The sequence below is a fragment of the Lynx canadensis genome, chromosome E1 (assembly GCF_007474595.2).
Source record: "Lynx canadensis isolate LIC74 chromosome E1, mLynCan4.pri.v2, whole genome shotgun sequence".
NCBI classification, from domain to species: domain Eukaryota; kingdom Metazoa; phylum Chordata; class Mammalia; order Carnivora; family Felidae; genus Lynx; species Lynx canadensis.
In genome coordinates, this window is record NC_044316.2 from 26,184,800 (window position 1) to 26,210,842 (window position 26,043).

At 35.2% G+C, this 26,043-nt stretch overlaps 1 protein-coding gene across 2 annotated transcripts in view; it reads right to left on the reverse strand.

Annotated features, from left to right (window-relative positions):
- Positions 1 to 26,043, reverse strand: part of INTS2 (integrator complex subunit 2) — a 60,648-nt gene that overhangs the window by 14,760 nt on the left and 19,845 nt on the right. For both annotated transcript variants that reach the window (XM_030295455.1, XM_030295454.1), the window contains exons 10-18: positions 24,083 to 24,154; positions 23,885 to 23,999; positions 22,214 to 22,282; positions 20,364 to 20,498; positions 18,910 to 19,086; positions 18,016 to 18,124; positions 6,161 to 6,265; positions 3,541 to 3,705; positions 2,257 to 2,458 (exon numbers count right to left, since the gene is read on the reverse strand). In XM_030295455.1, the coding sequence (XP_030151315.1) occupies positions 2,257 to 2,458; positions 3,541 to 3,705; positions 6,161 to 6,265; positions 18,016 to 18,124; positions 18,910 to 19,086; positions 20,364 to 20,498; positions 22,214 to 22,282; positions 23,885 to 23,999; positions 24,083 to 24,154 (1,149 nt within the window). The remainder of the gene's footprint in view (positions 1 to 2,256; positions 2,459 to 3,540; positions 3,706 to 6,160; positions 6,266 to 18,015; positions 18,125 to 18,909; positions 19,087 to 20,363; positions 20,499 to 22,213; positions 22,283 to 23,884; positions 24,000 to 24,082; positions 24,155 to 26,043) is intronic.

Sequence of the window (26,043 nt, forward strand, 5' to 3'; positions counted from 1 at the left end):
AAGTTCTCTAAACACCCTTTCTCAGGGAACAACTTGAGTGTGTGTTCCACTCACTAAAATGAAGACGTAAACCAAGAAAGAGAAAAACATGGAATCCAAAAAGAGAGACAAAAGCAATTCCAGGATGACTACTGTGCATGTCCCAAATTGAAAAATGAAGATGGAAAGCTATGAAAGGAATGTTTCCAACAAAAAAATGTTACTGATACATTACCTGATGTATTATAACTAATTGTAAAGTAAATTTCCTCTCAATGAAGTTGAGGGATGAATTAGTTGATACAAAACAAAAACAAAAGCAAAACAAACCCCAAGCAAATGGAAGAGGAAAGTATTAACTCAGGGTTTGTGTATAAGGTATAAAGGAAGGCAGCTGTATAGGAAAGAGACTGTAATCAAAGGATATCGCATAGGTCACCTATAAAATTACGACTTAAGAGGCACATTGAATACTGCTTCAACCAAAAATTTTGATATTACTGTGTTGGGAGACACAGAGGAAGGGAAAGTATGTATTGGGGGAAGAGGAACTCATGGAGGAGCAAACAGGTAAAAGTGCTAACCCTTTATCTTGTATAGTGGAAAGTCGTAAGATAATTTCTAAATTGGATAGTCAGGAAATCATAGTAATTATATTACTGAGATAGATGGGGGGACATAAATGCCAGAATAAAAAGGTAAGAGAGCTGAAAATAGTTGTCTCTGGGGAGCAACAGTCTAAAATGGGAAGGAATATACTATTTATGTTCTTAAGTTATGTGTATTTCTTTATCTGATATAAGTAAAAATTAAATTTGAAAAGTATAGGGGCACCTGGGTGGACTCAGTTGGTTAAGTATCCAAATCTTGATTTTAGTTCAGATCATGATCTCATGGTTTGTGGGATCAAGCCCTGAATCAGAGCCTGCTTGGGATTCTCTCTCTCTCTCTCTCTCTCTCTCTCTCTCTCTCTCTCTCTCTTTCTCTCTCTCAATCTCTGCCCCTTCCCCACTTGTGGGCACACACGCACTCTCTCTCAAAATAATAAGCATTTAAAAAAAATAAATAAATAAAAAGCATTCTGATTCTGTGTCTCCCTCTCTCTCTGCCCCTCCCCCGTTCATGCTCTGTCTCTCTCTGTCCCAAAAATAAATAAACGTTGAAAAAAAAAAAATTAAAAAAATAAAAAGCATAAATATTCCCAGACCTACTGAATCAAAATCACAGGTAAGTCCAGCCCAGCATTCTGTTTTTACTAGGTGTTTTTGGTTGTTTCTCTATTTAAACAGTATTTTCTTTTGTTTTTATTTAAATTCCAGTTAGTTAACCTAGTGTAATTTTAGTTTCAGGTGTACAATTTAGTAACCCAACACTCACATAAAACACTCGGTGCTCATCACAACAAGTGCACTCCATCCCCATCACCTACTTAAACCAGGTGTTTTTGATACAATATATGGAACAGGAGAGACTCATCTTTGTAAAGGCAAAATAATTAATCCAGTATTCTCTAAACTTTACTGCACACCAGAATCACCGGGAAATACTTAAAAAAAAAATACTAATGGCTGACCTAATGACCACCAACAGACATTCTGATTTAATTGGCATGGGTTACAACTTGGGGGTTAGGGGTTTTAAAAGCTCTCCAGGTGATTTTTAATGTGCAGCAAAATTTGAAGCCATGGCAATGATTGGAAGATACAATGGTGATCTAAATCACAATTAGCCACAAAAGACCATACATGAGGAACTAATTTTTAAAGAACTTTCTCAAGTTGGAAATACTTTAAAGTTTCTCTCTGTTTCTTAAAAGAAAGTTTATTCTTTTTTTTTTAATTTCTTTTCATGTTTATTCATTTTTGAGAGAGAGAGAGAGAGAGAGAGAGTGAGGTAGGTAGAGAGTGAGTGAGGGAGAGAGAGAGAGCGCGAGCGAGCATGAGTGGGGGAGGGGCAGAAAGAGAGAGGGAGACACAGCATCCAAAGCAGGCTCTAGGCTCTGAGCTGTCAGCACAGAGCCTGATGCCGGGCTCAAACCCACAAACCTCAAGATCATGACCTGAGCTGAAGTTGGCACTTAACCGACTGAGCCACCCAGGCGCCCCAAAGAAAGTTTATCCTTTTCCTTAAAGTTATAACAGCTCTCTAATTAGCAGTCTTTAGGAAGGATTTATATTATCAGATACTCAACCATTTTTTCCACATTTAAGTTTAGGTTATTGTATACAATCACTGCTATACACTTATTTATTACATGAAACAATACACTGAAATTACCTTCTAGGCATCACAGTATTAAGAACCATCCATAGTTTATTGACCGTTTGAAGAATTCGCCGCGGAACCCCTGAATTCAACAGCTGGTTCATATTGGATGTTAATACTTCTGCATATGGTATAAGTTCACTGGCAGAGAGCAGAGTCAAGTGTTCTAGAATCTGCATCACTTGTGTGTGACTTACTGGGACAGCTGAAAATGCTAAAAGGAAAACTTAGCAGTCATGATCTAACTTCTATACAGCTTACCAAATATTTGGTAATACCGTCCTATCAGACTACACACTACAAAAATCAAGGAAACACTGTTGCTCAAAAAGAATAAAACTTTCAATCCTGCCCATAAGTGGCTATGGCTATACTTAAAATAAGAGCCCTAAGAAAAATTCATGTTAAGTATAGTTATATCATAAAAAAACAAAACAAAACAAAACAACAAGAAAAATCCCATTTAAAAAAATACATTGGTGACCCAAGACAAATGTCATTTCCTTGGTGATTCAGACTAATTTAAAAAATTGACTGAAACATGAAAATATACCCAAATATTGTTTTTGGTAGTAACATTCATTAAGATTCAAACTTCTTGATATCTTCCATCTGGGTGGCCCCCTCTATAGGATGTAAGTACCCAGCACACTGCTGTTAGTAAAAAGTATCCAGAACTATGCTTTTCAATAGAATAGTCATTAACCACATGTGGCTATTGAACACTTAAGAAATGTAGCTAGTGCAAAATGAGATGTGCTGTAAATATAAAATACCACATTGAAAGACTTTGTATGGAAAAACAGTAAAATATTTCATTAATATTTTTATATTGGTTACATGATGAAATAATAATACATTAGACATACTGGATTAAATTAAATAATTATTAAAATTAATTTTGCCTGTGTTTTACTTTTAATGTGGCTATAGAAAGTTTAAAATCACATATGTGGGTCATATCATATTTCTATTTGAGAGTGGTTGAACATTATCCAGCAACAGCAAGTACACTGCTCTATTCCATGGCATTTATTTCTGACCAGTTCGGACCTTCCTAAAGCCACGTGACCTGTTTAGTGATGGACATAGAAACTATGAAAAAACAGATACAAGCATGTCAAAAAGAAATGGCTAAAACTCCTTAAACTCAAAGAAAATTACTTAAAATATATTAACCAAATATGGTTACATACCCTGGAACGCTTGGAAAATTCTGCATGATTTGAAGATTTCAATGAGCCTAACATCTCTTTGTACTACAACAGGGTAAAAGGAGTATCCATTTTACTATACCTTCTTGGAGTTGTTTAGGAGAGTGGTTTTTGGCATTATTGGTCAGTAGCATACGCCTTAACAGGGCATCAGTTCCTGTGATTTCTTCTTCACAGATCCAATCATCCACAATGCATAAATGTGGGTAATTAGTTGCAAGGAGACGTAGTAAAGCAGAATGTAACCCTTGAAAATTTACAAAAAGCCAACTGGATTCTTCATTCTCAAATATCAAAATCTTCTCCCTCCCCGTCCCTTCCATTTTCGGCAAACCAAAAGAATGTGCACTTTATACTTCATATGTGCAAGCATACTACCATTTGAGAACTTCTGTTCAGTAGTTCAGCTAGAGAATCTGCTTAAGATCCCCAAGTGATTTGATACACAAAAAGGTGGAAACTACAAGTTTTATCAAAAGTTCTCAAGCTTTCTTCTACCCTATCCTAATATAAAAGTCTCCCATCAGGAAAAGTCACTTGACATAGCAATAGTTCAAGAGGGAGGAAGGAAAAAAAAAGGTGAAAAGCATGTCCATTTTGGGAAGATCATATATGGTTTGAAAAAGGCCTCATTGAGAAATTCTGACAGGCTTCGATAGAAGAACACATGCTCTCTCTTCCAGCCCAGTTAAGAATCACTGCTACAGATGGGTAAAAAATCAAAATTGCCCCCTTTGAGTACCTAAAAGATCTCAAGCATTCTATGTACATTTTTTCATTTCTCCCTAGCAGCCCTTCAAGGTAAGTAACATTGTCTTCATTCTACTGTAAGGAAACAGACTGAAAGACATTTTTTAAAGTTCCCTGAGTCATGTAGCTAAGTATGTCAGCCAACCAAGGCAGTACTGATGACACCTACAAGACACTGCATTGGCCTTCCTTCAAGAAGAGTTAAGGAAGTTCAAAAGGAATAGGAAACTTCCTTTTACTAAATCAAAGTCTTGCTTGTAACAAGATTATGCTATGCTATGCTTATAGCATAGTTTGACTATTCATGACTATTACTGTATAATATCAACGATAAAATAAATGATAGTGTACAAATAATTAGATACATGAAGTACCGCTATGCAAATGGCACAAAAATATTGTTGTTACTATATTATTATCATCCTCATCAGAGTTGTAAGACTAGTAGTAACAGTATTAGGTGTAATACCAGTACTTTTCATCCAATCATCTCCTTATTATGCAACTTAGATCAAATCATACCACTGCTCAGTCCCAGGAGGGACAGTATCTGCTTCCTTTGTCACAGAAACTGCTTAAAATTAATATTTCTATTTGAAAAATGCTGCAACAGTCAAAAGTGGTTTAATTTTTTTTTTTTTTTAATGTTTGTTTTTGAGAGACAGAGAAAGACAGAGCACGAGCAGGGGAGGGGCAGAGAGATAGAGGGAGACACAGAATCTGAAGCAGGCTCTAGGCTCCAAGCTGTCAGCACAGAGCCCGATGCAAGGCTCAAACTCACAAACTGCGAGATCACAACCTGGGCCAAAGTCAGCTGCTTAACTGACTGAGCCACCCAGGCACCCCAAAAGTGGTATTATTTTAAAGTTTAAATATCTAAATGCACAACTACGTGTACAGTTAAGACTATCCCAAAACAGTCATAAACTGAGTACCTACAATAGTGAAAATTAATCTACATTTCATAATCTCTTCAATAAAATGTTACTTGCCAAACATTGTCAAATAAAACATTATTTCCTTGGAAAAGATTATGCAAAGATATAAGTAAATAAATGCAGACATCTGACTAAATGTGACCAAAGAAGGTCATCTTTGTTCCTGCTTGAAACCAACCATAACAAAGAAAGAAAAAGAAAACTCCAACTTCAGAGAAACAAACAAAAAACCCACACTCAAACATTACAAAGAGTGGTGTCAAATTAAGAAAAAAACTGAATTTTAAGAGGCGCATGGGTGGCTCAGTCAGTTAAATGTCCGACTTCAGCTCAGGTGATGATCTTGTAGTCGGTGAGTTGGAGCCCTGTGACAGGCTCTGTGCTGACAGCTCAGAGCCTGGAGCCTGCTTCAGATCGTGTGTCTCCCTCTCTCTCTGCCCCTTCCTCCTCACACTGTGTCTCTCTCTCTCTCAAAAATAAATAAACATTAAAAAAAAACTGAATTTCTAAAAATATTACTATATGTCTATTTGACAGTTTTACAGTAAAAATCTAGTAATTCTGTGGTATGGAAAATTATGGAGCAATTAAAAGCAATAAGGTAGATCTACATGTACTGGCATAAAAACATTTCTAAGACACCAAAAGAAAAAAGCAAGTACCAAAAGAGATAGGGTATAATACCATTTATAGTTTAAAAAAACAATTGTTTTACATGTGTGTAGCTATTAGCTTTATCCATATGAAACTGTATTTTTGTAGGTCAAAAAAAGTTGAATACCTGCAATTTCATATGGTTCGACTTACCGGAAAAAATGTCTGAAATTACATTCCAAAATAAAACTGGGTTTTGGGGAAAGGTAAATGCAAGGAGTAAGATAGGTATGTAAAGAGGAATTCACTTCTGAATTGTTGGATTTTTTACCATCGAGCACCTATTACACTTTATAACATAAACAGTACCGCATTTTTTAACAATAAACGTTAGCAGTAAAAAGCAAGCAAAACAAATACCTCCCAACTCTTGCTGCAGTCCTTGAGCCTGTCGAATAAGGAATTTGATAGGAATCTGATCCATTAAAGAAGACGAATATGATTTGGGCTTTCTTTGCATAGCAGCTGTCAAAGATAAAAAGTGTAAGATAAAAACAGTGTAACAAACAACAGCAATCTTAACCTTCAACCTAAATGGAACAAAAAACATTAAATTGCATTTCATTCACTTACCCTGTGAATATACTTCACAAAAAATGAAGAATCATTACCTAATAGTGGATACACAGGAAAAGCAAGAACATATCTAAGGGGAAGATCTGGAAAATGCCCCTACATTGAAACTAGTAGGGAAAAAAATCGTTAAGAGAAGCCATCTGCAGAAGTGTTATACACTAAAAAACAAAAACCAACAAAACAAAAAACAAAAAAACCCCCAATAAGTCAAGACTCTCCCAAAACTAATTAGGAAGACTAAATGTAGCCATGACCATATGGCTTAAAGCTTCATGACTCCAATAGTCTTAATTTAATTATATTATATATTATACTGGTGACTGACTTAAAAAAAAATTTTTTTTTTTTAACATTTATTCATTTTTGAGAGACAGAGCACAAGCGAGGGAGTGGCAAAAAGAGAGAGACACACAGAATCCATGAAGCAGGCTCCAGACTCCAAGCTGTCAGCACAGAGCCCAATGTGGGGCTCGAACCCACCAACCATGAGATCATGACTTGAGCCTTAAGTCAGCCACTTAACCAACTGAGCCACCCAGATGCCCAGGTGACTGACTCTTTTTCTTTAGTTTATTTTATTATTTTATTTATTTTTTAATATGAAATTTATTGTCAAATTGGCTTCCATACAACACCCAGTGCTCATCCCAACAAGTGCCCTCCTCAATGCCCATCACCCACCCTCCTCTCCCTCCCACCCCCCATCAGCCCTCCTCAGTTTATTCTCAGTTTTTAAGAGTCTCTTATGGTTTGGCTCTCTCCCTCTCTTTTTTTTTTTCCTTCCCCTCCCCCATGGTCTTCTGTTAAGTTTCTCAGGATCCACTCTTTTTAAAGGAAGTTGGGCAGTATGAATTTGACTGCCCTCTCACAATTTCTACCTTTAGCCAGCAAACAATTCCTTTTTTTAAAAAAACAAGCCCATCTTAGGGGCAGCTGGCTGGCTTAGTCAGTAGAACGTGACTCTTGATCCCAGGGTTGTGAGTTAGAGCCTCACACAGGGTGTAAAGATGACTTAAAAATAAAATCCTTTTAAAAGATAAATAAAGGGGCACCTGGGTGGCTCAGTTAGTTAAGTGTCTGACTTCGGCTCAGGCCCATGATCTCATGGGTTTGACCCACGCACCCTCCCACCCCTCCCCCATATCAGACTCTGTGCTCATAGCCTGGAGCCTAGAGCCTGCTTCAGATTCTGTGTGTCCATTTCTCTCTGCCCCTCCCCTGTGCTCTCTTTCTCTCAAAAATAAACATTAAAAAAAATTTTTTTTTAAGTAATAAATAAATAAAACAAGTCCATCTTAATTTCTCTTCTTTTTCTGTGGTCTTAAATCAGTACCTACTCATTTGCTTAAATATCTATTATAGACTAGTTTCCCTATTTCCAATTTCTCTTCTCTTTGATCCATCCTTCACATTGCTGCCATAGTCCTCTTACGTAAATACAGATTTTATCAGATCACGTGCCTCCGGTTACATGCTCAAAATCCTTCAGTGGATTCCTATATCCTACAGAATAAAGGTACCTACCAATCAACACTATCTTTTTTTTTTTTTTTTACGTTTATTTATTTATTTTGAGAGAGAGAGAGCACACATGCACAGGCAGAGAGAGACAGAGAGAGAGAATCACAAGCAGGTTCTGTGCTGTTAGCACAGATGTGGGCCCAATCCCACGAACCATCAAATCATGACCTGAGCCAAAATCAAAAGTCAGATGCTTATCTTTTTTTTGTCTCATCTCCACCATATTCTATATGCCTGGCACCCTCCTCTCATTCCAAGGTACTTTATTATACACCATAGGACTATATGATCAACCAGGATGTTCATAGTGTAAAAAAAGCATATGCAATATGCTTACCCTTTTTTCAAATACAAACCACAAAGTGTAAACTCAACAATTTTTTTTTTGAAGACAAGAAGTACATAAGTCCAAGTGTTAGAGTAAAGGTTGAGAATCATTGCCTATATAGACCATATACCTCTTGACTAAACATAACCTCCCTTGTAAATTAATAAATTAGCATCCTAGTTTTCCATACCAATTTTGTATGAATTCCATTAAGAACACGTTTCAGAAGGAAGTTAAACAGAATAGGTTCTAATGACAGTCAAATTGGGGTTCCAACACTTACTAGTGAAGGAAGCAGTCTTAGAGCAATTAGGAAAGAAAAAGAAATAAGACATCCAAATTGGAAAGGAAGAAGTAAAAATGTCACTCTTTGCAGATGACATATGAAGACTCCATCAAAAAACTGTTAGAATATGGAGTACCAGGGTGGCTCAGTGGGTTGAGAGTCTAACTTTGGCTCAAGTCATGGTCTCACAGTTGATGAGTTCAAACCCCACATCTGGTTCTCTGCTGTTAGCACAGAGCCAGCTTCAGATCCTCTGCAGCCCCTCAGCCCCTCCCCTGCTCGCGCATTCTCTTAAAAATAAATAAACATTAAAAAAAAAAGAACTGTTAGAATAAGTGAATTCAGGGGGCACCTGGGTGGCTCAGTCAGTTGAATGTCTAACTCTTGATTTCGGTTCAGGTCATGATCCCAGGGTTATGGAGCCTGCTTAGGATTCTCTCTCTTCCTCTGCCCCTCTCCCCCATTTGCACTCTTTCTAAAATAAAAAGTCTACTATTAAAAAAATCAATTCAGTAAAACTGCAGGATATAAAATCAATACACAAAAATTTATTGTATTTCTATACACTAATAATGAACTATCAGAAAGAGAAATTAAGAAAACAACCCCATTTATAGTTACATCAAAAAGAATAAAATACCTAAGAATAAGTTAAACCAAAGAGGTGAAAGACCTGAATACTGAAAACTATAAGACATCAATGAAAGAAATTAAAGAGGACACAAATTAAAAATATTTGTTATTTATAATTTGTTATTTATAACATTTGGACTGTTTAAAATTTTTTTTTCAACGTTTATTTATTTTTTTTTTGGGACAGAGAGAGACAGAGCATGAACGGGGGAGGGCCAGAGAGAGAGGGAGACACAGAATCGGAAACTGGCTCCAGGCTCTGAGCCATCAGCCCAGAGCCTGACGCGGGGCTCGAACTCACGGACCGCGAGATCGTGACCTGGCTGAAGTCGGACGCTTAACCGACTGCGCCACCCAGGCGCCCCACATTTGAACTGTTTAAAATCAATATTATTAAAATGCCCATATCATCAAAAGCTATCTACAAATTCAGTGCAATCCCTATCAAAATTCTGATGGCATTTTTCACAGAACTAGAACAAATAATACTAAAATTTGTATGAAACCACAGAAAACCCAAAAGCAACCTTGAGAGAGAAAAACAAAGCTAGAAGGATCATGCTCTCTGATTTTAAACTATATTACAAAGCTATAGTAATTAAAAGTTTGGTATTTGTATGAAAGCAGACACATAGATCAATGGAACAAAGTAGAGAGCCCAGAAATAAACCCATGCATACATGGTCAACTGATCCACAACAAAGGAGACAAAGATATATAATAAGCAAGAGGACAATCTCTTCAATAAACAGTGTTGGGAAAACTGGACAGCCACGTGCAAAAGAATAAAGCTCAACTATCTAACACCACACACAATGATTAACTCAAAATGGATTAAAGACTTTAACAGAAGACCTAAAACCTTATGACTCCTAGAAGAAAACGTAGGTGGTAACTTCTTGGTCTTGGCAGTGATTTTTTGACTCTGACACCAAAACCAAAAGCAGGACACCTGGGTGGCTCAGTCAGTTAAGCGTCTGACTCTTGATTTTGACTCAGGTCATGATCTCACAGTCAGTGGGTTTGAGCCCTGCGTCGGGCTCTGCACTGATGGTGCAAAGCCAGCTTGGGATTCTCTCTCTCCCTCTCTCCTTCTACCCCTTCTCTACTTGCACCCTCTCTCTCTCAAATTAAATAAACTTAAAAAAAAAAAAAGCAAAAATAAACAAGTGTGACTACATTAAACTAAAAAGCTTCTGCACTGGAAAGAAAACCATCAACAAAATGAAAAGGCAACCAAATGAACTGGAGGAAATATTTACATATCATAAATCTGATAAAAGGCTAATGCCCAAAATATATAAAATAGCTCATACAACTCAACAGAAAAAAAAAAAAAAAAAAAAAAAATCTGATTTTAAAATAGGCAGAAAATCTAAATGGATATTTTTACAAAGAAGATATACAAATGGCCAATAGGTATATAAAAAGATGCTTAACATCATTAATCATCAGTGAAAGGCAAAAAAAAACCCTGCAATTAGCCATCACCTCACACCTGTTAGAGTGGCTATTACCAAAAAAGACAAGAAATAAGTGTTGCCATGGATGTGGAGCAAAGGGAACACTATGTGCTACTGATGGCAATGTAAATTGGGTATAGCCAATATGGAGGTTCCTCAAAAAATTAATAATAGAGGGGCACCTGGATGGCTCAATCTGTTTAGCATCTAACTCTTGATTTTGGCTCAGGTCATGGTCTCACGGTTCGTGAGATCAAACCCTGTACCAGTCTCCATGCTGACAGTGTGGAACCTACTTGGGATTCTCTCTCTCCCACTATTTCTGCCCCTTCCCCACTCTCTCCCTCAAAATAAATAAATAAACTTTAAAAAAAAAAATCTTTAAAAAATAAAAATTTTAAAAATTAAAAAGTTAAAAAAATTAATAGAACCATATGATCCAGCAATTCCACTTTTGTGTAATTTAACTGAAGAAAATGAAAACATTAACTTGAAAAGATCCCCCCATGTTCACTGCATTATTCACAATAACCAAAATATGGAAACACCTAGATGTCCATCAATGGATGAATGGATAAAGAAAAATGTGGGATGTGTGTGTGTGTGTGTGTGTGTGTGTGTAATATAATTAATTCATCCATAAAAAAAAATGAAATCTTACCATTTTCAACAACACAGATGGACTTCGATGGCATTACACTAAGTGAAAAAAGTCAGAGAAAGACAAATACCATATTATCTCTTTTATGTGGAATCTTAAAAAAAAAAAAAAAAAAGCTCGCAGATACAGAGAACAGATTGGTGGATGCCAGAAGCAGGGGGTGGGGGATAGAAGAAACAGGTGAAGGGGGATTCAAAAAAGAAAAAGAAAAAAACCCTCAATACTAAAAACCCATTTTGAAACTACAGCCCTATGGCTCATCTTGATATAAAATAAAATTGTATAAAATGTATAAAATAACACTAAAGAGGAAAAAAACACATAAAATGGTACTTTAAAGAGAAAGTAATAGATTGACTATACTTACACAGAATACTTATATATAAATTAGTAAAGATAGATATGTTAAATAATAAAGTACACACACACACACACACACACACACACACACAGGTGTTCCAGTGATAGTCAAATCCTGGTTCCCACACTTATTGCTTAGGGAAGTTTAGCTTAGGGAAGTTCTTAACTTCCCTGTGCCTCAGTGCTCTCACCTGTAAAATCACAGAAACAGTACTCATCTCATAGAATTGTTGTGAGGGTTTACATGAGTTAACACATGTAAAGTGCTTCAAGTAATGTCTGGCACATGACAAGCACTCAAATGTTAACTGGTATTATTAAGATCTATAGTCTCCAAGATTAATTTAGGGTAAAGTATCAATATTTAAGTTTCTGGACCTATAAAAATGAAGACAAAATCCTGATCACATTTTAATGATTCCATCAAAGAACTAGCAGCCCATGAGGCCCTGCCTAAAGCACTTATTTCTCTTTAACATCTCTGTGAAATACAGCATCAAAGATATTCTTAATCCTTCAGTAAAAGATAAACTGTAATTTGACAACAATCATATTTCCAAACTTCTTCCAATGCATGGCTTTCAAAGAGTCAAATCTAACATTTAATCTCATCCCCAACAAAACTGTAGAAATACTTTGAATATTATTTACATTGCCCCTAGTTTTTGTGACATTTTAATCCTTAAAAAAATCCGATAGAAAATAATTCACGTAGAAATTAGTGTAAACTTGATACCAAAGCAGAAAGAGAAAAAAGAAAGAAGAAAAAAGGTCAATTTCACTTGTTTAAATACAGATGGAAAAAAAAAAAACAACAACACGCAAATCAAACCTAGCACCATACTAAAAGAATAACATACCAAAACCAAGTAGGATACATTCCAGGAATATAAAGATATTAATTTTACAATGAATTATATAAATAGACCAAACAAGTCATCTCAATAACTGCCAAAAAAGTATTTACTTGATAAATTATTTTTTAAATGGTACTCTAAGAAATTCAGAGCTTAACTAATCCAAACTAAATACCAATACCTTTCCTATAACCAGTGATAACTTGTTAGAAGATTATCCAGAACCTATATAAAGGAAAATTTTATTGGCAGATGCAAAAAAACTTGAATAAATTTTGAAACTTAAATAAATTTGAACTCATTCAAAAAACATTTACTAACTATATGTGTCAAGGAATATACTAGATTTAGATACAATGGCAAAAAGACAGACAAAAATCAGTCCTCATGAAGCTTAAATTTTAACAATGAAAAAAAATTATTTCATATATCTAGATGGGAAGACTTAATATTGTAAAGATGGTAAATTCTCTCCAAATCTATAAACTTAACATAATTTTGATCAAAAATCCCAGCATAATAATCTTCTCTGGAAAGTTCATGTGAAAGATTAAATATGTAAGAACAGACAAAAATTCTGAACAAGTTATGATGAAAGTGACTGGAACTTAAGAAAGAAAATCCAAAATCAGACATAGGTTTGTAAGAAAACTTCAATGTACATCAAAGTGACCTTCCAAAGCAATAGGAAAATGACAGATTATTCACTATGTGATGTTGACAAATAGCCAATTATAAAAAAATAAAATTGGATCTGTACCCCATACTTTACACCAAAATTAATTAAAGGCATACTTAAATTTTAAAAAGGAAATAATAAGGTCCTAAAAGAACATATAGGTGATTAGTTATATGAACGTTAGTACCTAGCTTTGGAAGATTTTCTTCCCCCCAAAATTTTATAATTAAAAAACACCATAAACTGAGGTGCTGACAGCTCAGAGCCTGGAGCCTGCTTCAGATTCTGTGTCTCCCTCTCTCTCTGCCCCTCCCCTGCTCAAGCTCAGTTTCTTTCTGTCTCTCAAAAATAAATAAAACATCAAAAAAAAATTTTTTAAACACCATAAATAATAATACTCTATATTATAAAAAAGCACTCACATCTTATGCAAATATAGGAGTCTATATTGGTATAACCTATCTGGAAAGCAATATGGCAGTTCATCTTTTTTATATAAATTTTATTGATTCATTCTGAGAGTGAGAGCGAGAGAGAGACAGAGAGAGTACAAGTGGGGCAGGGGCAAAGAGAGAGGGAGAGAAAATCCCAAGCAGGCGTTGCACTGTCAGTGCAGAGCCCAACACAGGGCTCAAACCCACTGACCAGAGGTCATGACCTGGGCCAAAATCAAGAGGCAGACGCCTAACTGACTGAGCCACCCAGGCAAACTTGTTCATTTTTTAAATCTTACAATTTATAGTACAATTACTATAGACTTAGTAATTCTATATCTAGGAATCTCTCCTAAGGACAGAAATAATCATGCCTATGTACAAAGTTAGCTCTAACAGTCATTCCTCCACTGTTTATAATGGCAAAATTTGGAAACAGTTTAAATGTCCAACAAAAAGAAGTTTGTTAGTAATGAGATATTTATGAGGAAATATTGTACAGCTATTTAAAGATGTCCTTGAAAATGTACTATAATAGGCAAGTGTTTAAAATGTATTAAGGAGAAAGGTTAGATTAAAAATATGTATTACTGGGATGCCTGGCTGTCTCAATCAGTAGAGCACGCAACTCTTAATCTCAGGGTTGTGAGCCTCACAATGAGTGTAGAGATTACTTAAAAATAAAATCTTTAAAAAAATGTATTATGATTCTGACTTTGTAAAAGCTATCATCTGTGCAAAGACTGAAAGGTTTTCTAAGAAAATTCAAATGGTGACTAGCAGAATTATGGGTGGTTTATATTTCAATCTTTTTACTTTTCTCATTTCCTAGATTTTTTTCCAGTAAACACAACTTCTAATAAATGTTTTCTTTTTTTAAATCCAGTTCCTTTGCATCAAATAAGGTACAATTAGGTAGGTAAACAATGAAATAAGTTTTTAAAATTCTTATACTGTTACTCTAAAATATGGTCATACAACTTTTTCGTCCAAACTTTATTTTAAAGTTCCAAAACTTGAAGTTGCCAATAAATAACATTGGCCAATGGGGTGCCTGGACGGCTCAGTCGGTTAAGTATCTGACTTTGGCTTAGGTCATGATCTCACAGTTCGTGGGTTCAAGCACTGCAATGGACTCTGTGCTGACATCTCAGAGCCTGGAACCTCCTTTGGATTCTGTGTCTCCCTCTTGTTCTGCCCCTCCCCCTTTCATGCTCTGTCTCTCTCTTTCTCTCCCTCTCTCAAAAATAAACATTAAAAAAAAATAACATTGGCCAATGTTTGCTTAAAAGTTACTGCATTCTATTTTATTTTTTTAGTGTTTATTTATTTTCGAGAGAGCAAGAGAAGGAAGGGCAGAAAGAGAGGTAATAAAGTCTTTAGATGTAATAAACAGGAAACATTTTTTAAGTCTAAAAACTGGAACTATAATGGTAATGCTCATATTTTAATTAGGTATTAGTACATTGGGATTTATTATAGCACTCTATTTCTTACATATATTCTTCTGGATCAATACAATATTTAACTAAAATTAATATACATGGTATAAATATAAACAAATATAAATATTTTTAAACAAACCAAAAATATATGTGCATACGAAAAATATATAGACACATATGCACTTTTTTTCCAATGTTTGAGAAAGAGAGAGAGAGAGCGTGCACATATGAGAGGGAGGGGCAGAGAGAGAGAGGGACATAGAGAATCCCAAGCAGGCTCTGCACTGTCAGCATAGAACCTGATATATGACTTGATCCCACAAACTATGAGATCATGAGCTGAGCCAAAATCAAGAGTCGATGCTTAACGAACTAAGCCACCCAGATGCCCTCATATGCACTTTAATGGCTATGATAATCCAATACTTGGTTCTAACTGAAATTTCAGAATTCCATATGTGAGCATCTTCAGCTACCTGGTGGATCCCAATAATTTTTATTATAAGGGCCAAAACCACAGAACATTTAACAATGTACTAAAACCAGAATATAACTTCACATGTAGGAATTAAATGTGAGGCAGAATTACCATTTTGAATGTGAAAGAGCAAAGTTCTCTCATGTTGTGACATATTCTGCAGTTATTTATTCCCCTTGGAGATGAGAAACTAGACTAGGAAAAAGTCTCCTCAACCAAAAAGAAAAAGACAGATCTCTCTATTTGTTTTCCACATCCATCACCTCTCAAGGACATCAGTCCAGGGGTTCTGTCCTCAGCATTATCAACCTTGCCTCTCCATTAGATTACTCCCAACAACATACAAACATTCCCTAAACTCTTTCACCTTCAAAAAAAAAAAAAGAAGAAGCCCTCTCGTGACCTCATTTTCCTCTCCAATTATCACATTCATTGCTTTCCTTTCTTTATGACTTCTCCAAAGACCTGTCTCTACTCACTGTCTTCAGTATATCTCCTCTACTTTTCGTTTCAATTCACTACAATCAGGCTTTCTCCTACCACTTTACTAGTAAAACTGTAAAAGTCAAATGACATCCAGCAAGCAATATGCAGTCATCAGCTGAGCCTCAGTCTAAACCTTAACTTACTAGAAACATCATTTGACAGAGGGGATCACTGTATCTTCAGAAACATCTTCTCTTGGCTTCCAGGACATCATAACCTCCTGATTCTCCCACACTTTACTCTTGTCCTTGGTGATCCTATTTAATGTCATGATTTTAAATATCATACATATGCTGAAGAATCTCAAAGTCTAGTTATTTCCCCTGAATTCAGGCCAGTCTATATAACTATCTCCTTAACATCCCCATTTGAAAGTTTATCACACATTTCAAAATTAACATGTCCAAAACTGAGCTCCTGATCCTCCACAAATCTGCTCCTTCCCCTGGCTCTTTTATTTCAGTTGATAGCCATTCTGTCCTTTAGGCTCAGGCCAAAAGGCTCCACATTAACTTTGGCTCAGGTCTCTCAAATCTCATGAATTCATCAGCAAAACATTTCAACTCTAATTGAAAAATACATATGCACTATCAGTCCAAAACACCACTATCTTTTCCCTAGAATCTTGTAAAAACTTAATAACTTTCCTCTAATGCCCCAGTTCCTTTCCCAGATTCAATCCAGGCCAAGTTGTACTCCTAACCTAAAATCCTTAACTTTCCAACTGAGATCCATCAGATTATTGAGTAAAGAACAGAGGCTTAACAGGAACAGAGTTGAACTAAACATATCACTGGGGACTGGAATATATAATCTTTAAAGATTGCTCCAGTCCTAAAAATCCTGAGTACTTGTTAATTCTGCATGGTATACACATAAGAGTTGACTATACTACTCTCTGTACGTTCCTGTATTAAAAAATTTTTTTGCTAGACATTAATTTATATAAAAAATAAGAGTGTATCTTGGTTCCAGCTACAGTGTGAATGGTCTGAATTCTCCCCCAGACCACCTTCTTGTAATTTATTCTTCTATGGTCTACTGAATCACAAGTGTCATTTTTTTTTAACAGAATTAGTTATATGTGGATAAAAGTGAGAGACTATTATCTACTGCCTATTATTAGCCCATCTTGTGGCTAATATGACTAAGATTATAATTACAGTTAAGGGATATCATCCATATAACCCTAATGATTATAGTCAGGAAAGAAAGCAGCTGAGAAATCCACAGTATTCTTAAAATCCAATACTTAAGATAAATAAAAGAAACTGACCCACCGAACACTGAATAGTAACTTTGATTTATAGCTCTCAAAAAGTAAAATCACTCAGCAAAATAACAGCCCTTACAAGAATTTTCCCTGTATTACATACTAAATGCCTACAGCTTTCTAATGACATTTTTTGTTCAGTATGGAACTACATACACTTAGCAAGCCTAAAACACAGGTGAATTTTCTTTTTCAAATATAGAAGAGCATACTACTTTATACCAATATCTTCTATGTTAAATCTGATCTTCTGATATTAAAGTTGCTGTTTGAAAGCCCAGTTCAGTGATAATTTTAATGGCAAAATGAAACTCTTCTGTTGTTTTTTTCTCCTGTTTTTGAATAGTTGGTATTCTTCACACTAATGGAAGGAAGGCAGGGCAAAGATTGAAATCAAGCAAAAAAATTTCAGTTACTTCTTTCAGATTTATCTCTTAATTTATAGGTACTTAGTAGAGTCATTAAATTGCTAAAATATAGGCAATTAGGCCATTATTAATTTAGCCTGCTAAAAAAAAAGAAGACTGAGCCTCAAGGGGTGGTTATGTGCCCATACATACATGTATTTATGCATCAGAGTATATAATGCCTACATTGCAAAGACTACAGAATGATACTGGAATTTGTTAGTATACTAGACCTTATTTTCTCATGACAGCTTGGAAAATAACACAATATAAGCAAATCAAATGAACAATCACTAGAAACACTCCCCTATATACATGTACACCTTACCTAAAGTCTTCGTGTTTGCTAGGAGAGCCTCCTCATAAGACAGTATATAGTAAAGCACCAAAAGCTGTGCTGTGATACTGAAACGTTGATTAAGACGGATGTTGTCACCCTGGAGGTAATAATATAAATACTTTAAAATACTGTTAAATTTCATGACTGCCTTTTTGATGGTAAAATCATTTAACATAGACTATTCAGTGTTACTATTCCCAAGAGCAGATAAAATGGGAGAAACATTGCCATGTTTGTATTAAACTCAGAGACAACTTGAAGTTTAAATTTGAGATGGTATGGAAGATGAAAGGCAACATGCTTAACAGTCTTTAAGACAAAAAAAAAAAAAAAAAAAAAAGGACTTCAGCTTTCCTCAACAGCAATTCTATCAGGCTGCTTCTGAAAAAGGTTTACTGGAGTCTCAAGTATTACCTGAAATCACGATGAAGAACATAACTCCTAAAAAATATATATTTTACGTCTGAATATATTTATGAAAAATACAACCATCTTTTCCTTCTAAGAAATGGACAAAAAAAAATTTTCTTCAAGTTGCCCAATTGAATCTAAGTAGATCTTAGATTCCCAGGAAGCTAAACAAACATCTGTTGAATGTATTGTAATGTCACAGAGTCCTGTGTTAAGCACACACTCTCTGGGGCACTCTTTAGACTTTAAAACGGACCTTTTAAAAGAACTCCTCAAAAAGTGCCTCTTCAACAAACCACTTGGAACTAATAACATACCTATAAATTTCCTAAGTGAGCTGAAGAAATTTTATCTCATTTAAAGTTCAGAACCACCCAGAAGTCCTCTAATAATCAAAGAAATAATATGAAACAAGTCAGAAGAATAAAATAAAATAAAAATCAGAAAAATGTACAAGAACAACTACTTTACCCCAATGACTCCTTGGAAAATACTGAGGATCTCCTGTTCTGTGACTGGCTGATTTGTGGCTTCTGGATTAGATTTAGATGCTGGAGTAAGTATGGAATTTATGTATACATCAATCAGAGGAAGTAATTGAGGATGGAGTGGAGTAGAGGTTTCACACAGCTGTCTATAAATCCAGTCCTAAAAAAGAAGGTTATAGGCACTAAATCAATTATGGCAATAAGAAAAAGCAAGTAAAATTTAATAAGTACATACAATTTTACATGATTTATGAATCACTGAAACTATTAACTTTTAGCAGTTATAAATATATTACCCAGTTTCACAACTGTCTTTGATTTAAAAATATGAATTACTTGTTATATCTTAATCAAGACTATTGTCTAGTAGAAGATAAATCTAAAATGATGATCAGTCTGGGTTTCAAATATGGACTTTGGGTTTTTAGTCTATTAGTTATTAAGTAGTAGGAAAAATATTGTAAGTCACTACTATATCTATACTTAGGTATAGACCCCATAGCACAGAGGAATTTAGGGAGAGGAACAACTCTTTACAGCAAATCCTCAGATAGATTAAGAAAGTGATGAGTTGCCTGGGTGGCTCAGTCGGTTTAGCACCTGACTCTTGATCTCAGCTCAGGTCTTGATCTTAGGATTGTGCGTTCAAGGCCCGTGCTGGGCTCCACACTGAGCTTAGAGACTACTTAAAAAAAAAAGTGGCCTTGGCAACTACTTATGGGAGAGACTATCACTTAACTACACACAGATAGAGGACATGTAGATATGGTGGGTGTGCATTCAGACTCTTAAATCTTTTCTATTTCATTTGTTAAAAATATAAAGAAGCAGAAGATACAATCTACCTGGAAAACAACTTCACTAAATCATGAAAACAAGGATAGTTAAAGGTAATATATCAATGCATATAAGTGTTCATTATTCTTTATAAATTAAAGAGCCTCCAGAAAAGGCTCAGATTTCTTTACTTTTGGGGTTTATCCTTTTCTTTAGAAGACCTTTTAACTGTTTGATATAGCCAACTATAAGTAACTGGAAATATATCGAAATATGTATGTTAGGTGTTAGCTATCCTTGTGACAAAAGTACAAATGCTGGTCATGGCTGACAAGAAACTTTGTTTGGTAAAGAAAACCAAAGTATAGAAAATGGCAATTTCTTACTAAGTTTTAACGAAATAGCCACATGCTATTATTGAAAATTCAAATGGATTAGTACCATTGTACATTTTGTCAATAACTTAAGAATTATATTATTTTTAAAATCTGACATTAACTATACATACATTTATACATAGTCCTAGTTACTATGTATAAATGGATAGTAATTAGACATATTTTATACACAAAATCCACAGAAGCCTATAAACAGAAATAGAACTAGGAAAAAAAACCATTAACTTGGGTTGTAGCTTGAAATATAACTATAAGGTTATACTTTTATTGACACTTTGTGCTTGGTAAAGGAACGGCTCCTGAGAAGCTGGTAAATACAATGAATGGGCAAAAATCCAGTAATGTTGGCACTCAGGTTGCTGGTGACAGGGACCCGAACAGCATGAGCTGTGACAACCTAAAAGGGAAAACAATATTAATACATATGATAAAACCAAATATAAAATTATTCTGAAACAGGGAAAATTAGCAGGTAGACTGTCAATATTTAATACAAATGCGGTCCTTAGGAATGAATGAGAAAAACTAATTACATGGTAATTAATACTTCTGAATGATGAGGCAGCATACATTTAGGAATTTGTAAAGCACTCTAATTTTTTAAATTTGTTTTTAAGCATAGATAGTTTGACAGTGATGTAGTAAGGTAAAATAAAAATCTAAAATTTGGAATCATAAAATCTGGACTCAGTGACTTTACATAAGTCATTTTATCTTTGGAGTCTATTTTCACATCTATAAAATGGAACAATATAGTCTTACCTGCCTCAAAGGTTTTTGTGAGGGGGAAAAAGTGCTTTGAAAAACATGTCAATTATAAAGTATCAGTTCTTTATATGTGATATAAATTCTTTATATATGATATAAATTATCACATTGACATAAACAGGAATTTTTATTGTCATTCTCATTCTGTCATGCATAGACCTCTAATGGTTGTTCAAAGACCCTTCCCAAAGTCATCTTCTAGTCAGTTCAAATAAACACATAAAAAATAACTTATGAGTCTCCTATGTACCATGTGTGTCTGTACGTGGGAGTGTATGTACATTGAGGAGAGAAAAGAGAGTTTGGTATAGGGATGAGAGTATTACCCTAAAATAAACACAGTTATGCATCCATGAGTATTTTCGAATCTCATTTTTTAAGACATGTATGTTCTTTGTTATCTGAGGTTTACATTAACAAATTATTCTGGGAATTAATTTTAAATTTCAGAATTGTCTCCTCACTAAAAAAAAAAACAAAATATCCTTAAGATTACCCATGGACAAAATAACTAAGGCCAAATAAGAACATGTAAATACAAGAATAAGGAATGTAGACACTCTAGCTTATAATTTAGTTAGAAATGAACATTACAGCCTAAAAGTTTAAACAGGTCTATATTTTGTTTTTCTCTTGACAAATCCAAATGATTACTCTATGTGAGATCCTTACCATCAACATCTAAGACCATACTCTTAGTATTTACTCAAAATCTCCAAAAAATATAAATTTAAAACATACATTTGTATGTAGTATATACTTTAAAAGTAAACTTTAGGGGTGCCTGGGTGGCTCCGTCGGTTAAACAACCCACTCTTGATTTCATTATTATTTTTTTTTAATGTTTATTTTTGAGACAGAGACAGAGCATTGGTGGGGGAGGGGCAGAGAGAGAGGAAGACACAGAATCCGAAACAGGCTCCAGGCTCCAAGCTGTCAGCACAGAGCCCGACGCAGGGCTCGTACCCACAAACCGTGAGATCATGACCTGAGCTGAAGTCAGTTGCCCAACCGACTGAACCACCCTGGTGCTCCCCCACTCTTGATTTCAGATCACATCATGACCTCACAGTTGTGGGATCGAGCCCCGCATCATCTCCTTGCTGAGATTCTCTCTTTCCCTCTCACTCTCTCTGCCTTTCCACACCCTTCCCTCTCTCTCTCTCAAAAAAGTAAACTTTAAATGGGATTATTCTTTACAGAAGTTTCAGAGATTAAATAAACTATCATTGGAAACTAAAGGACTATAGTATACTCTTAAACTGAGATATGCAAGTTTTCCCCAAATGAATGTTGTAAAACAAAATTAAAGAAGTACCTAAAGAATAAAGTTAAAAGAAGTACCTGCTCAGTAAAAATTTCCTGTGTGAAGATAGTCTTCATCCTGCTCAAGGAGCTTGGCTTAATTACAATCTAAAACAACCAAAAAAATTCTCAGCACATAAAAACATATGAAGCACACTTTAATAAATTTATTATCTAAAATGACTGTGATATATAAAATTAAAGTTCAAATAAATACAGTTTTGGGGGTCCTGGCTAGCTCATTCGGTACAGCATATGACTCTTACTCTCAGGGTTTTGAGTTCTCTCCCCACATTGGCATGGAGCCTACTTAAAAAAATAAGTGAAAATAAAGATCTTTTGGGGCGCCTGGGTGGCTCAGTCACTTAAGCGTCCAACCTTGGCTCAGGACATGATCTCGCTGCTCATGGGTTCGAGCCCCACGTCAGGCTCTGTGCTGACAGCTCGGAGCCTGGAGCCTGCTCCAGACTGTGTTTCCCTCTCTCTCTCCCCCATGCCCCATTCACATTCTGTCTGTCTCTCTTGCTCTCAAAAATAAAAATAAACATTAAAAAAAACTAATACAAAAAACCTTTTAAAAAAACACAAAAGACACAGTTTCACTAGTAATCGATGAAATGCAAAGTAAGTGGAACCATCTTTCATCAATCAAATTTGTAAAGATGAAAAAGAATCATAACACCCAGTGATGGTGAGAGTCCAGTTAACTGGTACTTTCGTGCACTAATGAGAACAGTTAAACCGATATAAACTTTCAGTAAGATAATCTGGCAATTATATTAATATCATTATATTCTTTTTAGTTAGTAACTGCCTTCTAGAACTTTTTCCTAAGGAGATAATCCAAAAATTGTTTAAAGGGGGTACCTGGCTGGTTCAATCTGAAAAGCATGTAACTCTTGATCTTGGGGCTGTGAGTTCAAGCCCCATGGTGGGTGCAGAGATTACTTAAAAAACAAGTTTAAAGATAAACATATGTGAGTACCTATGTATGTATTTACATAAATAAGGATAATCATCTAAGCACTATTCAGAAAGTAAGAAATCTACATGGCAAATAAAGGATCCATTAAGAAAATCCTGATTGGTCCATATGATAGACTACTATGCAGTCCATAATAAAAATGATATTGTATCAGAATTTTTTTTTAATGTTTTTATTTATTTTTGAGAGAGAGGGAGAGACAGAGTGTGAGCAGGGGAGGGGCAGAGAGAGGGGAAGACACAGAATCTGAAGCAGGCTCCAGGCTCTGAGCTATCAGCACAGAGCCCGACACGGGGCTCAAACTCGTGAACTGCAAGATCATGACCTGAGCCGAAGTCGGACGCTCAACCGACTGAGCCACCCAGGCACCCTAGAATATATATTGATATGAGGATATGTCATCACATGTTGGTTAAGTTCTTTAAATTGAAAAATTGAAAAATATATCAATGTAAAGAAAGAATAGACACCAGAATGTGAACAGTAGTATCCTTGATATCTTGAAAAATGAAATTATATTCTTCCTTTGTGTATTCTCATGCTTTCTATATCGAACATCTATTATTCTTGTAAATAAATGTTTTCAAAACATATATTTTTTCCTGATAAAATTTCAAACTATTAAACTAAAATTACTTCAAAATGGAAACAAAATATACTGTACACTACAAGAAAATGCCCCACCTAGAAACACCTTCCTTAGAAAGAAGATAAAAGAAAATTACCTTCATCCCCAAAGTGGAACAGACCAAGTCAATGATAGCACTAAGCTGGTTGCTATGAAAGTACATAGCGACCAATAACAACATCTCCCCAAAAGAAGCAGAGACGCCAGATGTACTGTTGAAACAAAAAAGAAAATATGAATTTCCAAAAAGAAGTTAAGAAAAACTTACTAACTGAAACAAATGGAGTCACCTTACCTTTCAAAATATGCTTCTTCTTTTATCATCCAACTTAGCCACACTACCATTAGCTGCTCCTGTTCAGGTGTACTATATAAAACATGAAAAAGTCAATGGTTTATCAGAGATACTAGCATAAGAATGAGAAAGCATTCTGGAATTATTTTTTAGTAGATAGTATTTTTTCCTTCGCTATTTTGAAATATCAATTTAAATTAACTCCTTGTTGAAATGGCTATTACCTGTCACTGAAATAATGAAGTAGTTCCAGAGATGAAGAATAAGGGCCTTTGCTTTTCTTTATGAATGTGAACAGTCAAACCCTCTCAAAGTTTTAATTACTGCATTTACAAGTTGGAGAAAGTGAACTTCCTCACATTTTTTGAAAAGCAAAGACCTTTTGGGATTAAAATGTTAGAAAAACTGCATTAACAGCTGATATTTCATATAGAAAAAAATCTAGTGTTAAAACAATCACCAAAAAGTCACAAACTGAGTATGAGATCAGTAACAAGGTAATTAAAATTTAATTTTGAAAAACATTTTGAGCAGACGGGTGCCTGGGTGGTTCCGTTTGTTGAGTGTCTGACTCTTGATTTCAGGTCAGGTCATGATCCTAAGTTGTGGGATTGAACCCCACGTCACACTCTGTGCTGAGCATGGAGCCTGCTTGAAATTCTCTCTCTCTTCCTCTGCCCCTCTCCCCTGTTTGTGCTCTCTCTCTCTCTCTCTCAAATAAACAAAATGAAAAAAAAATTTTTTGTAAAAAACATTTTGAGCAGAACTCAAAACTATAGAGAAATAAGAGAGCACTATTCAAAAAAAAAGAAAAAGAAAAAAGAGGCATGGGCTCATCACACATAAAAAATGATTATAAAAACATACCAACAATGACTTTTTAAAAGGGCATTCCTAGATTTACATCAAAAGGTACAAGTCAACTTTGACTTGTGAAAATAATTTGCATTGATTTTCTTCTACTTCATTGCAGTATAAATGGATAAAACAAAAGCAACTGAAAAGCCTGCTAACCCAAGTTAAGAAAATTTAAAAGGTGAGTCTCAACTCTACATAAATCACTGCTCTAAAAAAAGACAGTGTTATGTAGTAGAAAGATAATAGCCTTTAGAGCATGGCAGGCCTCAGTAGGAATCCTCTCTCTGTTAATCTCAAACAAGAAATTTAAATGATCCTTCTGAACTTTAGCTCTCCTATCCAAAAATACAAATAAAAATACCCACCTTTTAAAAGTAATGAAGATTAGAGATAATGTTTAGAAATTACTTCAGGAAAAGAGAAATCACGTCATTTTATTACCTAATTTCACACCCTCCTAAAACCCCAAACTACATTAAAGGGATTTTCCTAAAAGGCATAAATGCATATAATGATGACAATGGACAACAACACAGAATACTGGAAGCAAGAGAACATATGGAAGAGTGGTAACTGATTCAGCAGATGCAAGAAAGCAGAATACTCAACTGGCAGGAAGGAAAAGCCAATCCACTTTATACCACAGAATCCCCAAAGAGCTTAGGAACTGACAGCTCCAGGCAGTTCTAGGAGGAAGAGTGAAGACACAGCCTAAATTAAAAAGGTCAACAGTCTATATAAGTAGTAGACCTCCAGATCACCTCCTCCATTCTACACAATTAGATGAATCCCCCTCCCCCAGCAGAGAGAAGACTGAAGATTTATGCTCTGGAGATGGTAAAAGAAGGTGTCTTTGAACTAAGGGACAACCAGGGATATCTGAAGCACCATTCAAAATGTAGGAGAATTAAGTGAATGATTAAACTACAAGCTTAGTTCCCTAACCCTCATTTTTTAACTTTGCTTATGGGTTTCTTGTCAGGCCTTTACTCTCTACACAAGACAAAAGTCTCCTCTAAGAATCTGATAAGTTTCCCAAAGAGCTACCTATACATTAAAAGATTCTAATCTGCTTATCAGTTTCCTACTTATATTTATTTATT